The 15,369-nt window shown below is 47.9% G+C and overlaps 1 protein-coding gene and 1 long non-coding RNA gene across 16 annotated transcripts in view; one reads left to right on the forward strand and one right to left on the reverse strand.

The window, feature by feature from the left end:
• Positions 1 to 14,469, forward strand: part of ABLIM3 (actin binding LIM protein family member 3) — a 178,709-nt gene extending 164,240 nt beyond the window's left edge. For 7 of the 10 annotated variants that reach the window (XM_067732202.1, XM_067732201.1, XM_067732204.1 and 4 more), the window contains 7 exons: positions 2,203 to 2,350; positions 3,588 to 3,617; positions 4,175 to 4,233; positions 6,214 to 6,274; positions 6,977 to 6,984; positions 7,524 to 7,604; positions 12,355 to 14,469. In XM_067732202.1, coding sequence (XP_067588303.1) covers positions 2,203 to 2,350; positions 3,588 to 3,617; positions 4,175 to 4,233; positions 6,214 to 6,274; positions 6,977 to 6,984; positions 7,524 to 7,604; positions 12,355 to 12,468 — 501 coding nt within the window. In that variant the 3' untranslated portion in view covers positions 12,469 to 14,469. The remainder of the gene's footprint in view (positions 1 to 2,202; positions 2,351 to 3,587; positions 3,618 to 4,174; positions 4,234 to 6,213; positions 6,275 to 6,976; positions 6,985 to 7,523; positions 7,605 to 12,354) is intronic. The other 3 variants (XR_010942177.1, XM_067732203.1, XR_010942178.1) reach the window with 3 other exon arrangements.
• Positions 1 to 15,369, reverse strand: part of LOC137221859 (uncharacterized) — a 133,810-nt gene that overhangs the window by 11,172 nt on the left and 107,269 nt on the right. For all 6 annotated transcript variants that reach the window (XR_010942183.1, XR_010942181.1, XR_010942179.1 and 3 more), the window contains one exon: positions 1,105 to 1,251. This is a non-coding gene — a long non-coding RNA (uncharacterized lncRNA). The remainder of the gene's footprint in view (positions 1 to 1,104; positions 1,252 to 15,369) is intronic.

Raw genomic sequence — 15,369 nt, forward strand, 5'->3', positions numbered from 1 at the left:
GGCAAAAGCCCCTGAGAGTTGGCACAGTCAGACAAAAGACTGCTCAGAATCCCAGTCTATTCGGTTGGCTGCCGAATTGTATACCATATGTGTACCTTCCAGGTGGCAAAGACCAAGTACTCAAAACACAGAAACAGACATATACACATACATACACACAAAATGCCTAAGAAAATCAGGTAGAACATTTACATCTCAAAGACACAGGGAGAGAAATGCAAGTTCCCCCTAGAAGGGCTTTTGTTTCTTTAAGGTCAGAATTCTGAAAAGATGTTTTATCAAGCAGGCTTTCTCTAACTTAACTGCGTATGCAATAGAAGAGCCTCATCTTAGTCATTTTCAGGGCGAGATTTCCTTTAATTCCCAATTAAGTAAGTACTTGTAAGTATACGTGTTGTACATATATGTCTGGCTGGGGTATTAGTTAGAAGCTGGCAATCTGTCGTTCCTTTTTCTTTTTGTTTTGAAAGCTTTGTTCCCCATTCCAGAGCCAGTTTGTGGAGATAAAATCGCTAGTGATGATCGTGTGGTGAGCCAATGTGCTGTTGTGAGCTTAACTCCTCTAGATTTTACCCTAGATTCATTTTAGCCCTTTTATGAGTCTTGGTTTCTCCCTTCAGTAGCCTACAACCACCATGGGTACTCGGATTATGGAGTGGCCGGCTCTTACGCATGTCCCTGGCAGGCAAGTGTTTAATTGAAAATGTGGGTTTCCCTTTAGGGACAGCTGCACAGTATGAGGACTTGCCTCTACCGCTCCCACAAGTTTGTGTTCAGGGACACTGAACAGCCTGAGGAAGCTGTTGCCAGCCAGGAGGTGATGTTCCTTCTGAGCTGAAAGCTCTCATGAGATACCTTCACTTTTATTTTGACAAATTCTATTAAAGTAGCCAATTCAAGGAAAAACGACAGGCCAGTCTTCCACCTAATTACCCAGTCCAACCTTACTCAGTGTCTTTCAACTGAGCATAACCCAGGTACCTCTTCTTGAAACTAAGTTTCAAGGATAACCTACTACTCTTCCAGTGAGGAGTTTAACATCACTGAATAAAACTTACGATCATCAGCCAATAACAGGAGATCTGAGAATCAGGAGAGACTCACCCAAATTCATCCAGACTCTCTGAGGTGGCAGATGGGCCCAAGAATCCTCTGCTGGTACCTAGGCTCTGGATCCTTGGAGAGTTCAGGCAAAGGAGAAAAGTCTGCTCTGGGTCCCTTTGTAGCTGTCAAAACTGTTGACTGCATAACCTAAAAGTTGAGAATTATGTTTTATTCAGCAGACATACTAAGGACGTAAGCCCGGGAGACAGCCTCTCAGATAGCTCTGAGGGACAGTTCTGAAGAGGTAAGGGAGGAACCAGGATATAAAGGAATTTTTGCAAAAACAAAACAAAACAAAGCAGATAGTCAAACGTTCGTCAAAAGATTCTAATTAAAGAAAAAAACAGACATCTCACGTTAATGAATTTAGCCCTTTTCTGTGTACGGGAAGATGCACTGAAATCATTCCTGTGATATGCACCTTAACTACCTAGGCCCAGTATCCTGCTTTACTCCATTCTGAATCCTCTCAGGGTATACTGTTGGTGGTGGCTGCAGAGGCTGATGGCTGGATGGCTGCAACATCCTTTGTTTACTGACCCATGTTAGGTGACGTTCTCTGTTCACAGACCCATCAGTTCCACTCCTAGGTATATACCCAGAAGAACTGAAAACTGGTACTCAAACGAATACATGTACACGCAGGTTCCTAGCAGTACTACTCACAAGAGCCGAAAGACGGAAGCAGCCCAAATGTCCATCAACTCACAAACGAATAAACAAAATGTGGCATATCCATATGACAGACTATTATTCAGCTATAAAAGGGAATGAAGCGCTAATACATGCTACAATGTGTATGAACCTTGACAACATTATGCTTAGTGAAAGAAGCCACACACACAAAGCCCACATATTGTATATGGGCTCTGGTACGTACCACCAGAGCCCCACCCTGACCACAGGACTACTTGTGGAAGAGAAATGAAGTCCCACAAAGGAAAATATGGGTGCTGCAAGGAAAGAGGGACATTGAAAAGGCAAAAAGTGCCAGAGGTTCACTATAGAGAATCTGGTCCCTCAGCCTTTCCTAAGCCTGTTCCATCTCAGTGTTCTTTGCTTCCTTCTAACTTCATCTTGTTTCTCCCCCACCCCCAGCTCCAGAGTGGAATTGGCCGACTAATTCTGAAGGAAGAGATGAAGGCCCGGTCCAGTTCCTACGCGGATCCCTGGACCCCACCCCGGAGCTCCACCAGCAGCCGAGAGGCCCTGCACACAGCTGGCTATGATATGTCCCTAAATGGCTGTAAGCACTGCCCTGTAACCTGCCGGGGTGGGGGCACTCTCTTCCCCATCAGTTCTTCCATTAGTGAATCTAACCTTCTATGGCCTCACCAGGGTCTAGAATACAGACTAAATAAGACCATGCTCCGTCCTGAGCAGTCACTTCTGCTTCTTCGGGTCATCTGAAGCCATGACTTCCAATCAGTTTCCATGTAAAGAAAAAACTCTTCTAATAGTCTGAAGATAAAACAGGATGCCTCTTGAGGTAGCAAGCCTCCCATCACTGGAGGTATACAAGCAGAGGCTTGGCTCAAGCACTTTGCCCTGAGAGTCTTTCACTGTAAGCTCCTCCCTGTTCCTGGACTCACACATCCTCTTCCTGCCTCCCCTCTTACTTACCCCTGTGGGATTCAGTCCTGCCAGGAAATCCTATCTCAGGTCAATACTTGATGGATAATAAAAGGTACCATTTATTGCAATCCTGTGTGCTGGGCATTTATAGATACATTATCACCCTTGGTCCTCACAAAGACCCACAATGTAGAGGGATTATTATCACCCACTTTATAGATGAGACCTGAGGTTAACCCTCTTGCCCAAGGTCAGAAAGCCAGTAAGTGACTGAGCCAGGATCAGGCCCAGCATAGAGTGACTTCAAGGCCATAAGCTTTTCCCTCTTTGCTGTACTGCACCTTGATTCTAGGTGAGCTCAAACATGACAGTGGTGGTGGTGGTGATGATGATAAAGCCAGTTTTATTGAGGGTTTTTATCTGTCAGGCACTGTGCTAAGCACCTTACTATATTGTGTCCTATATTCTTCACAATAACCCTATAAAGGAGACACTATCCCTCCCATTTTACAGATAAGAAAACAAAGCATGATTTACTTATCTGAAATTGGGTATCTATTAATGGCCAAGCCAGGATGAACTGATGGGCTGTTTCCCTGTTTCACCACTGAGAGGCACTGTTTTCAACCCCTGGCTCTGTACACTGCACCAGTACTGCTCAAAATTCAGTTCCATTCAATGGCATTTGTGCAACAAATATCACAGAGCACCTGCACTGTGCCAGGTGCTGGGCTACAAGCTGGGTGGGGGAGGGAGGATCGGGTGCAGGTGCAACAGTTAGAAACTGACCAGTGGGAAAGGAGGTACTGAAGGAGGGCTCTCCTCCCCGCCGGCCAGGGTGGCCCAGGTATGGGAGCAATTTCTGTCTGTCTCCATGAACGCTGATCTCTGGCTTCCCTCTCTTGCAGCCCCTCGGTCCCACTACCTGGCTGACAGCGGTATGTTCTGCCTGCCCTTCCTTCAGCCCATCATGTTCTGTGAGGGCCAGAGCTGAGTCAGCGGCAGGTCCCCCTTAGTTGTGATGACCATACAACGTGGATGTCCCAGCACAGTCCCCATCTGAAATAGTCCACCCCATGTGTTTGTCAGATAGTGGGTCTTAATCTTTGGTCCTGGAACCAGTGTTGCCATGCCCAACAGCTCCCAGAGAGAAAGAAAGAGCACATACCTCTTCCACCCACGTGGGAGCCTGCCTGTCTGAGTTCCAGCTCGACCCCAATTCCAGGACACATGGGTCCATCATAGGAGGATAGATGTGTGCAGGTTAACACCAGAAGACTCTGTGAGTGGGTACTTGGGGTGGGCCTAGAATTCTGCCAGGGTGAGGCACCCCTAAGACTGTTAGTTGTAAGCCTGGAGAGCAGTGGAAGGAGCTGGTGGTCCCTGTCTGTCCCCCTTCCCACAAGTAACATTGGCCATTTGTAGCCAGATGACCTCAGGGAGAGGAAACCCTGGCTTGGGGCCCCTGGTAATTGTCTTGGCTCCTTCTTTTCAGACCCCCTCATCTCCAAATCTGCCTCCCTGCCTGCCTACAGAAGAAACGGGCTGCACAGGGTAAGAGAGGCTGTTCCAGGGACATTATCCCCAAGAGGTTCACAATTCCTGTGTTAGCTCAGGAGTGATGACTTACGGGTGAAACTTGGACAGAGGCCTTGGGGCTAGAGGTGCATTAACAAAAGAGCCCCCTGTGAGAGGGGCTGGGAGCACCTAGTATCTCTGGCACAATTACTCCATGCTGAGCACTTTACAAGCACTCACTCATTATAACCCTGCAAGGTAGTTACTATTTTTAATAACTATTTTGTGGATGAAGATGGAGGCACAGAGGGGCTCAGTGACCTGCTTGAGCTCTCATTCCTAGTAAGTGCTGAGCCAGGATTCGAGCCTGGGCCAGCTGCCCCCGACAGCCCACACCTGACTGCTGGGTTCCACTCACCCGTTGTGGCTTGGAGCCTTCTGAGCTCTTAGATGTCCTGCGGCGTAAAACCTTCATGGAAGCTGTGAGGTCGTTTAAGGACTAAAAAGGGGATGAAAAATATGTCTTGTTGGCAAAAGGAGAGGCTCTGTGAATAGACAAGTGATGGGGGAAAGGGGAAGGACACTAAGATAGACATTTATTTACTGAGCACCTACTAAGTGTCAGGCACTGTTCTGAGTGCTGGAAGTCCTGCAGTGAATAAATTCGCTGCTCCTGTGGAGCTCACATTCTAGCTGGGGAGACAGACAACCAATAAGTGCATGTGTGACTTGAAGTCAGCAGTCATAAGTGCTCAGATGGAAGACAAAGCAAGGAGGCAAAGAGAGAGAAGGTCAGAGAGTGAATTTAAACAAAGGCCTGAGTGCAGGGAGGGACCTCACCTCTCCAAGACCAGCAAGAGCCACCCTAATAGAGGGAAGCACAGTGTCAGAGTCCCTGGGTGGGGAGGATGTGTGGCTGGGATGGAGTGAGCGTGGAGATGAAGCCAGACGGAGATGTCATTAGGGCCCTGTGTGCTGGTAAGGACTCAGAAGGGTTCCGGTAGGTGTGCTGCACCATCCAACTCAGATTTTTTTTTTTTTTTTTTTTTTTTTGCGGTACACGGGCCTCTTACTGTCGTGGCCTCTCCCGTTGCGGAGCACAGGCTCTGGACGCGCAGGCTCAGCGGCCATGGCTCACGGGCCCAGCCGCTCCGCGGCATGTGGGATCTTCCCAGACCGGGGCACGAACCCGTGTCCCCTGCATCATGTGGTTGAGGCGGACTCTCAACCACTGCGCCACCAGGGAAGCCCCCAACTCAGATTTTTAATGGGATCCCTCCTGTGTAGAGAAGAGACTGCAGAGGGACAGAAGTGGTAGACTTGTTAAGAGACAATTCTAGGGTTAAGCACACAAAAGGGATCAGAGGTCCATAGTAGAGCCACGGCTGGTGTTGGGGCCCCACCCCCTCCAAGCAGGGAAGAGACAGACCCTGTCCTCAGCACGCCCAAAGCCTAGACATTTGTTCATGAACAGACAGATGTTTATTGAAAGCCTTTTATGTATGTCAGGCACTGCTCTGAGTGCTTAGAATACCTCAGTGACCGAACAAAACAAAGACCCCTGGGCTTGGAGCTTATATTCTTATAGGGAGAAATTGAAAGCAAGCAGTAAATAGTACACAAGTCACCTTATACACAATGTAGAAGGTAGTAAGTGCTATGGAAAAAGAGGGGGAAATTGAGCAGGATGAGGGAGGTTGGGAGTTGGGGAAGGGGCGATTTGCAATTTTAGATAGAGTTGTCAGGGCAGATCTCAGAAAAAATGATACTTGAGTAATAAAAGAAAGCATGAGCTGTAATTCACTAATAAATGAATATTTACTGAGTGCCTACTATATGCCAGGCCTAGGCACTAGGCATATGGCAGTGAAGTAAATCACTCCACCTTGAGACCGAGGCTTCTGAGAGGGCCCCGTGTCTCACCAGCCCCAGTGCATTTTCTGGAGATGGGTGAGTACTTCAGGGAGGCAGAGGTGAGTGTGCCTCAGGCCAGCCCTGGTTCTGTCTCCCCTGCAGACACCCAGCGCAGACCTATTCCATTACGACAGCATGAACGCTGTCAACTGGGGCATGCGAGGTGAGTGCCGGCCTCTCCTGGGACTTCACAGGGACCTCATTATAATGCACTGCTCATAATAGCCCGTTTGACAGACGATTCTCGTCCCACGCTGGGCTCTGTGCAAACCCCGAGTTCCCTTTCACTTCCCATTCCCTCCCTTTTCCCCTGCTCTTCTCTCATCCTCTCAAGTCCCTGGCCTTGGGTGATCTCCAGGCCATCTGTCCCATCTGGATTCCCAGAGCCATCACAGAGTGCTTGCTGTTCTCCCAGTACTGCTGAGCTAGAGTTGCCTGCCAGCCCCGGGTGGAGGGAAATACTCAGAGCCAAATGCACATTCTTCCAAGAAAAAATTCCATGAGCCTCATGCTCTCTTCCAGTGATGCTCTCCCACCAGCCTCTTCCAGCTCCTACAAGCAGGCTCAGGCAGGAAGGCAGGCCCACATCAAACCCTGGAGGGTTCCCCCCAGAAGATGAAGGATCTCACCCATGTGCTTCATGGTCCCAGACTCTTCTTATTTCTATTCTAAATATCTGAAATGTCATTTTCCCCCTAAAAACCTATCTCTGGATCAGCCCAACCCCTTTCTCCATTGTGTTCAAATCATCCTTGATTTGGGATGAATTCAATAAGGACAGTGTCTCTATGACAGAGGCCAGTGTAGTGATGCAGAGCAAAGACTGATGGTTTCTACTTTGTGTGTGTCTCTTTTCTCTCTACAGAGTACAAGGTAAAGATACACAGACCCTGGGGGTCTCCGGGACCCTGCATGTTGCTACACTGGGGACCAGCAGGAAGATGACAGCACTGTCTATGCAGGGAAGGGAACATCGATAAATAACCCCAAGGGTCCTCTCAAGACTAGCATTTCAAGTGCCTCCTTGGCCCAGTTTCCCTGAATCCTGCCCTACATCTCTTGCCTCCTGAAACCAGACAGTTCCCCCGGGCCTCGGAGACTCTCTAGAGGCTTGCCAATCACAGATATGAGACATTTACACTCAGGAGCCCTTGTGCTCACATTAAGGCCAAATGCAACCAAGCTCATCCCTGGCAGTATTCAAGGACTCCAGGGCCTTGCCTTTTGGGAGAAGGTGCCTTGAGGCTGCCAGGAAGCCCGAAAAAGGACATACTCAGCCCTTCCTCCAGACTTTAATCTCTGGCTCTTTCTGGACAGAGGAGGGAGCCCCAGCCAGACACAAAATATGTCTGAAGGGACAAGCCCACCACCCTCACCCAACCTACAAATATCCCCCCCTCCTCTCTTCTTAGATCTACCCTTATGAACTGCTCCTGGTGACCACAAGAGGGAGAAACCGACTGCCCAAGGATGTGGATCGGACGCGTTTAGAGGTATGTGTAGAAAACTGAGCAGGCGCCTTTGGGTTTGAAGTGATTCCAGAAATTGCCTGGTCTAACCCAGCTTGGGAGGAGCAGGCAGAATGAATGGCGTAAAGGTCACACAGCTGGTTAAAAAAGCAGAGATTCCAACCTGGTTTCCTTAGCCCAAGACTGTTCCCTGCTGTTCTATGCAGCCTCCTCAATTCAGTTAGCATCTGTGGTGCACAGCTACAGCATGTCTCCAAGTGGGGCTGATGCTTCTGCAGACATAAGAGAAGAGCTAGATTTGGTTCCTGCCCTCCAAGAGCCTGCAGTCTGTCCGATAAGAAGAAACACAGCACTGGTGTTATACAGGATTGTATAGAAAACCAGTGCCTGTGACAGGCAAGGATGGTGGACAGCTCTGTGCAGAGGGTAAACATATAAGCAAGTCTCAAGCAATACTCCCTAGGTTCCAACCCTGATGCTGCCATGCCCAACTGGACAGCTTGGCCACATGACAACCTCTCCAAACTGTAGTTTTCTCCTCTGTAAAATGGGGTGACTGTCATGCTTCCCTCAGGCTGCCAAATGACATACATGAGACAATACACATAGAGCCCTTCACACAGAATCTGGCAGTGTACTGAGTAGAAAATTCTTCATAAGTGTTTCATTGCTGTTACTCAGAGAAGACCACTAAAGCTGGGTGGGGTGATACAGGCTTCCAGGAAGAGGAAGGATTTGGATGGACTTTTGGAGGTGGGCAGGTTTAGATGGATGGAGAGGCAGGAGAGCAACATGAGCAGTGGGAACAGCATAAATAAGGCGCAGACATGGCCTGACCGTGGCACTGGGCTCTCAAGCCATCCAGTCCACTTGGCATGGAGTCCCGGTCCCTGGTTACATTAGTTCCAGGAGCACACGCTGCCCTTTTCACCCCAGTGCCTCTCCCTGGAACACCCTTTCCATCTTGCCAGCCTCCTCACTCATCAGGGCCCCATTCTAGTGATGCCTGTGCCCCAAAGCCTCCCCTAAGCCTTCTTCAGGATGTGTCGCTAACCTCTTCCTCCAGCCTCCCCAGCCCTGCGTCCAGAGCACAGATCCAATACCTTTCTTTCTCCTTTGCATCAGATCATCAAGCCATCCATTTCCTCTGCCTGGACTAGGGGAGGTGTCAGGAGATGTCTGTGGAATTGAATGCAGGCTTGTAAGAGCGGAGGCTCAGCACTTCTTGGGACCACCCCTGACCTGACGGCTGATGAATTTGCCCAGAGTAGAGGGTTGGAGCTGCAGGAGGGAGATGGGAGTGGGTCAGGAAGCTCTGTGAGTCCTTTCAGCTCTAGCATGCTGGGGTAGCAGGGAAGGAAGCAGATGATTCTCCCCACATTTATAACAAGGGCTTCGTTGCACAGTCTAGCAGTGAGTGTCTGCCGGTGCTGAAGGGGACAGCTCCGACGGCAGCTCACTGGAGCCAGCACTTAGGGGTGGAAATGTTCACGAACCTGGTTCGTAATGGAGGACCAACTGCTCTCCTACATCCTCCAGGACACCCAGAAGCTCAGACCAGGAAAACGCAACCTTCTCTAAGCATCAGAATCACTTAGGGAGCTTTTTTTAAATACCAATACAGGGCCCCATCTGAGTCCAATTAAATTACAATCTGGGGAAGGAGCTCAGGCATCAGTATTTTTCAGAGGCTCCCAGGGATGTCTAATATATAGCCTGAGCGGAGACCACTGGGCTAGAGACACTGTCCTAGCTGTCTGCAGCAGTTCAGGAAGGGCACGGAAGAAGGAAACCCCTGACTCTCTCCTCAAGGAGCTCGGAGTATAGATACTTGTTCACTCAATAAATATTTATTGTAACCTATTATATACACCAGGTGCTGTTCTAGGTGCCTACAACATATCAGTGAACAAAACAAGGACCCCTGCCCTCTTGGGGCTGACGTTCTCATGTGAGGAGACAGACAGTAAATGACACAAGTAATAAATAAAGGATATAGTATGTTGGGAAGTAACCGGGCTGAGGGAAAGGGTAAGAGGAGAACAGAGTGAGGGGGGTTGGGAGTTGGAGGGGTGAGTTGCAGTTTTCAACAGGGTGGTCAGAGTAGATCTCATTGAAAACATGACATCTGAGCAAAGACTTCAAGTAGGTGAGGGAGTTAGCCATGCTTATATAGGAAGGAAGAGCATTCTGGGCCAAGGGAACAGCTGCTGACAAGGCCCTGATGCAGGAGTGAGTATGGTGTGTTGGAGGATGGCAGGAGGTGAGTGTGGCTGGGGCCACGTGACCCCAGAAGAGAGGATGAGGAGATGAAATCAAAGGAAACAGAGACCAGGCCATGCTATGTGACAGACACATGAAGAGATCACTGCACTAATGAGAGTGCCGGTGATTGAGTGCCAGCCACTGTGCCAAGCATGTGACCCGCATCATCTCAGTCACCCTCACAATATCCGTGAGGTAGGTACTGGGATGCTGCCACTCTCAGAAGAGGACATTGAGGCTCAGTGAGGTTACCATGTCCAAGGTCACACGCTCCTATCTGCCTGGCTGTAAAGCCTATGCACTTAACCTTTATGCTTTAAAATCTGCGGTGAATGTCAAATGGACAGGGCTGCCATTGTGTGCTCTGAGAACTCAGAGGAGAAAGGAGGCTCCACGTGGCCCTTAACAGGAGGAGAGAAGAAAAGCCTCAGACTCCTTCAGTGTGTCCTACAGTGTTTACTTGAGTAGTTTAGTCTGCCATTCCTTTAAATTGAGTCTTATTTAAAAAAAAAAAATTTTTTAAACACAGTGGAGAAAGCCAGCTAGAGAATCAGTAGTAACCATCACTCTCTAATAACAACAACAACAAAAAGAACAAATGAGACAGTTCCCCTCAGTCTTTACTATGGAAGGAGCAGAGAATGCTCTCATATCCACATAGTTTTCAGCACTCGAGTGCAAGTAAAACAGATTTGGGCGAGTCAATAGCATGAACAAAAGAAGAAGGGCACTGTCTAGACTGGTGGAGTCTAACAACCAAATGTGATGTGTGGATGCTGTCTGAATCCTTATTCAAACAAACCAACTATAAAAAAAAACACTTTGAGACAATTAGGGGAATTTTATTGTAGACAGGTATTAGGTAATTCTGTGGAATTACTGTCATTTTTTCCTTGCCCATGCTGTTGTGATTATGTAAGAAAATAGCCAGTATGTTTTGAGATGCAAACCGCTGTATGTAGGAGTGAACAGACAGTGTCTGCTTTAAGACACTTCAGCAAAGGAAACAGATGAAGCAAATGTGGTAAAACTCTTTGAATCTGGATGATGGGCATGGGTGTGCATTTTCTCTCTTTTGTGTGTTTTTGAAACTTTTCATAAAAGAAAGACATATTTATGAAATTCTTAATGGGATTGACCAAGAGGGGCAGTGAGAGTACACTGCATTTGGAATCAGAAGCCCTGGACTTTGGTCTCAGCTCTGCTATTTACCTAGTCTCCTCTCCTCCCTCCCTCTTGGGCAAGTCATTTTAATTCTCTGACTTTTGCTTTTCTCATCTTTCAGTTGGGTAGAAATAATTCCTGGTTTTCAGAAGAAAATCAGGTCAGAAGAATTAAAGGAGAAAAATGAGGGTGAATGTACATTTATGAACTACTGAGCATAATACAAACGCAATACAAGGAATTGGTGGTAGTGTTAAATATTAAGTACTAAAAAATCAACTCAGAGTCATCGGCAGCCAATGATATCTAAAAAAAGTATCAAAGTTACTTTTACCTAAAGTTCTGGAAATGTGGCGAAAACATTAATTCACAGGGACAATAGGCCAGAGAATTGTCTAATTGTTACGTGGCTGTATACATGATTCTCATTCAATCTCCCTCAATACTCAATTAGCTAATATAATTGCTACCGACAGCAAGTGAATGCAGGAAGTTTACAGGCAGGATATATGCCATCTATTTCTATCTTTAAACATAATTGTAAATTTTATTTTGAAAAATAAAATTTCAGACCTCCAGAAAAGCTGCAAGAACTGTAAAATGAGTATCCATCTACCCTTCACCTAAATGTACCAATTTTTCACATTTTGCCACATTTTAAGTGCCATATATTTCTAACTCTAAAAGCTTAGGATAATGTATCAACTTTCAAGGCTGATGGGAAGGGGCAGGAGAGAGGGCAGGCAGAAAGGGGTTAAAAAACCTGCCAAGGCATGCAGAACAATGTTTCATTATATGGCATACTTGTTTTCAAATAAGAAAGAGATGAAAGGACATTTCAGGGAGTGGGGGTTGGAAAAATCTGGACAGTAACTTTTTTTCATTGACTGGCCTAAGGAACAACCTTCCAGATCATTTGTAAAATAATTAGTCAGAGGAAATACGCCCTAAAATCTTGGGCATGCCTCCTTTTTCTTCCAAAGCAAAGAGCCATAACATTAATCCATACACACTCCTGAACACAACGCATGGAGCAGGGACTGCAGAAAGGGGAGGTCAACTGGGATGCATCGAGAGGCACTTCGGTGAAGCAGAAGTCCCACCTGAGTCCTGGGCGGGGGAGGCCTTTCCAGCCAGACCAGCTACAGAGGTCCCTCCCAGGAAACAACCACTCACACACTGATCCATTCAACAGATATTCATCATACACCTTCCATGGGTCAGACACTGCCAGGCACAGTGTACCCAGAGGAAACGTACAGGAACCACTCCTGCCTCCACCTGCCCCCAGCCTGCACCTCACATCCTCAAGCTGTTCCCTCTGTCTCCTCCCACCTCCTTGCAGCGCCACCTGTCCCAGGAAGAGTTCTACCAAGTCTTCGGCATGACCATCTCCGAGTTTGACCGGCTGGCCCTCTGGAAGAGGAATGAACTGAAGAAGCAAGCCCGGCTGTTCTAGGCAGAAGCTCTATAAATATATATGCATTTATATAAAGATATATGTAAAGTCTCTATACTGAAGCTCGGTATAATCCTCTCGTGTAATGGGACACACTGCCTGCCATGAGACTTGCTTTTCTGTATTGTCAGGCAAGCCCACATCTTCAAGATATTTTTATGCTCCTTCCTTTCTCTTTTCTAAGTGCAATGGGATTTGGGAAGGGGTTCGTGGGGACTCCCATCCTTTTACTGGGAAGCCTTTTTATACTGAAACATCTCTCCTGACTTGAGTCCCCTAAGGTCCAACTCTCTTCGCTAAAGGAGATGCCTGAAGGAGTCTCTCTTCTCTCTGCTTCTCGGCTCTTTTCCCCAGTCTCCAGGGAGGATGCTGCAGTTTTCATACCTTATTGGCCCCAGAGGGGCCCTCTCATGGGAGGATCCACAGCATTCTCCCCAAGTCACTGAGTACCTTTGAGAGCTCTGAAGAATTTTCTCATCACCCCGACTAGGACCTCAATGCTGTCTGGGGGTGATGCAGCTAGAAATGTGGGTTTCATGTCTACTCGTTACAGAAGTAAACAAGTGGATAGGGCCCTGGCCTCTCCTCTCCTCTTCAATCCTCCTCCTATCCTTGATCCTCACCTCTCTCTAGTCCAAATCTATGCCTCATGGTAGGAAAAGAAAAAGCACTTCCCTTCCTTGCACTATTACTTCCAATGGCCCCCTGCCTGGCCCCTATGTGGAGAACCAGAGGGAGGGAGCAGGAGCTGGAAGCAGGAGACAGAGCAGGGCACCCGTTAGCACTGGAGCTGCAGGACCTCTTGGGACCCTCCCTCATTGCTCCCAGAACCTCCTGACCCTTCCCCCTTTGGAGGAGAGGCCCATTATTGAAGCTTGTATTTTTCAGCCTTACTACAATCTATGTGCCTGACAACTCACCACAGGGCTAATGTTCCCACCACAGCTCCAACCGAACAACTAGACAGACAACCTCTAACACTCCCCGCCCAAAGGTAATATAGGCCATGTCCTATAGAAAGTTTCCCGGCCTATGTCTTCTGGTCCCTGGGCTGGCAGAGCAACCCAACCAGACCCCCACCAGTCCTCGGCTTGCATTGCAAAGTTGGCCATGGTTCATGGGGGAAACTTTTGAAGAATGACTACTTATGAGATTCCAAAATGGAGCATTGGCCAACACCACTCATGGTCATACTGATTTCCCCAGTGGCTGCCTTTCCTGCCTCCTTGGCTTCTGGAACAGGGGTGAAAGCTTAACCTTCTCCCCACCCCAAACCTGCAACCACGAGTTGGTGATATCTGGTGGGGTCTGTTCCTTCCTGGAGATGGCTGGAGTCAGACCACTGAGGTCGTGGAGGAAGAATGAAGAAGTAGAGATGGCAGTTATCACTCTCAAGAGGTTATGTGTGGTGGCAAATGTAGAACTGACTTCAACTCAACAAGCCCTCACTGAGCACCTGCTGTATACTGAGCACCTGCTGTATACTGAGCACTGGATGGGGGAGGGAGACGGAAATACTGGGATGAGCAACATGGGGCCCGACTTCAGGGGCATGCCTACCAACAATGGGTACCGTAAGGCAGGTACCCAAACATGATGGATGTGAGGCAGAAAGTGATAGGAGACAGCACGAGAAAATGTGACATTACTAAGAAGGCATATGCAGCTGGTGCAGACCAAGGAAAGCTTTCTGGAAGAGACTGCATTTGAGCGGAGTTCAGGAAGGATCTTTGTAAACTGGGAGGAGACTAACTTGAAAGGGTGATAGGATTAGGGGCCATAAGGGAGGTCTAATATGCTCTCATTTAAAATGTCAGCCCTCTCTGCATCTTTTCTTTTTGGCCAATATCTTTCAACTGTCCTGACCCCTTTGGAAATGTCCCCAGCCAGACACATTCATTGAAACTGCCTCATTATCACTGGTTGAGAACTTGGCGAGATTGAAGGGCTTTTGTTATTGTTGGATATTTTTTTCCCATAAATGCACATAATTTCAACCCAGACTCGTGTCCTTCTGTTGTTTCTAGTGTGAGTGAAGATGAGTGACGTGGGCAGAGACTGAACCATGCACATTTTTCAAAATAAAAGTGTCAGAGAGCAGCCCTCCCTTGGCCTCAGTTTCTCCTTCTGTAATAAAGTTTGACCAGGTAAGCATTACCCAAATTGTTTCCTGCAGAACACAGGGTCCTGCAGGATGGAAGAGGATGTTCCAATAACAAATAAGGTTTGATGATCAGAAAATAATAATAAAACCCAGGTGAGCTGGCGACTTCCGAGAGGTAGTGAACCTGGAGGTAGGGAGGCATGGTGAGTGTCAGAGTACTCATGGTCAGTAAACCACCCAGCCTCTGCATTTGACCTCATCTGATTCAGTGTTGCAGTTATTTGACAAACAAGAGGAGGGAGATCAAGAGTAGAAGGACATGGAACTCACCTCCCCCACACGCACACATCAAAAATACATCTAAATGTGGAACAATTCTCACAGAAAACCGATTGAAAACTAGCAGAAGATCTCTTATACAACCAAAGCTGCAAGTAAGATCCCCTTGTAACCAGGTAGGACAAAAAAGAAAATAAGGCATCAGGAAGGGACCAGTACCCCTGGGAGGGAGTTATGAAAGAAGAGAGGTTCGCTCACCCTGGGAACCCCCGTTGCCAGCTGGGAGGTCCGCCGGGACAGATAGGGAGCTGAAAGGGCCTGGTCTCTACTCATGAGGAGTGTGTGTGTGCTGGCTTGCTAACAATCAGGGCAGAGAGAGACCAGCGCTTGACGGCTGCCACGTCGTCACACTTCTCAACCCAAAATGCAGTCAAGGAGGGCCTGCTAATAGGCACAACAGCTAGGCACTGAAACTCGGCCTTCAGGAGAGGGACCCTGGGAGAGGACTCAATCTAGCT

The sequence above is a fragment of the Pseudorca crassidens genome, chromosome 3, assembly GCF_039906515.1.
Source record: "Pseudorca crassidens isolate mPseCra1 chromosome 3, mPseCra1.hap1, whole genome shotgun sequence".
Lineage (NCBI taxonomy): Eukaryota > Metazoa > Chordata > Mammalia > Artiodactyla > Delphinidae > Pseudorca > Pseudorca crassidens.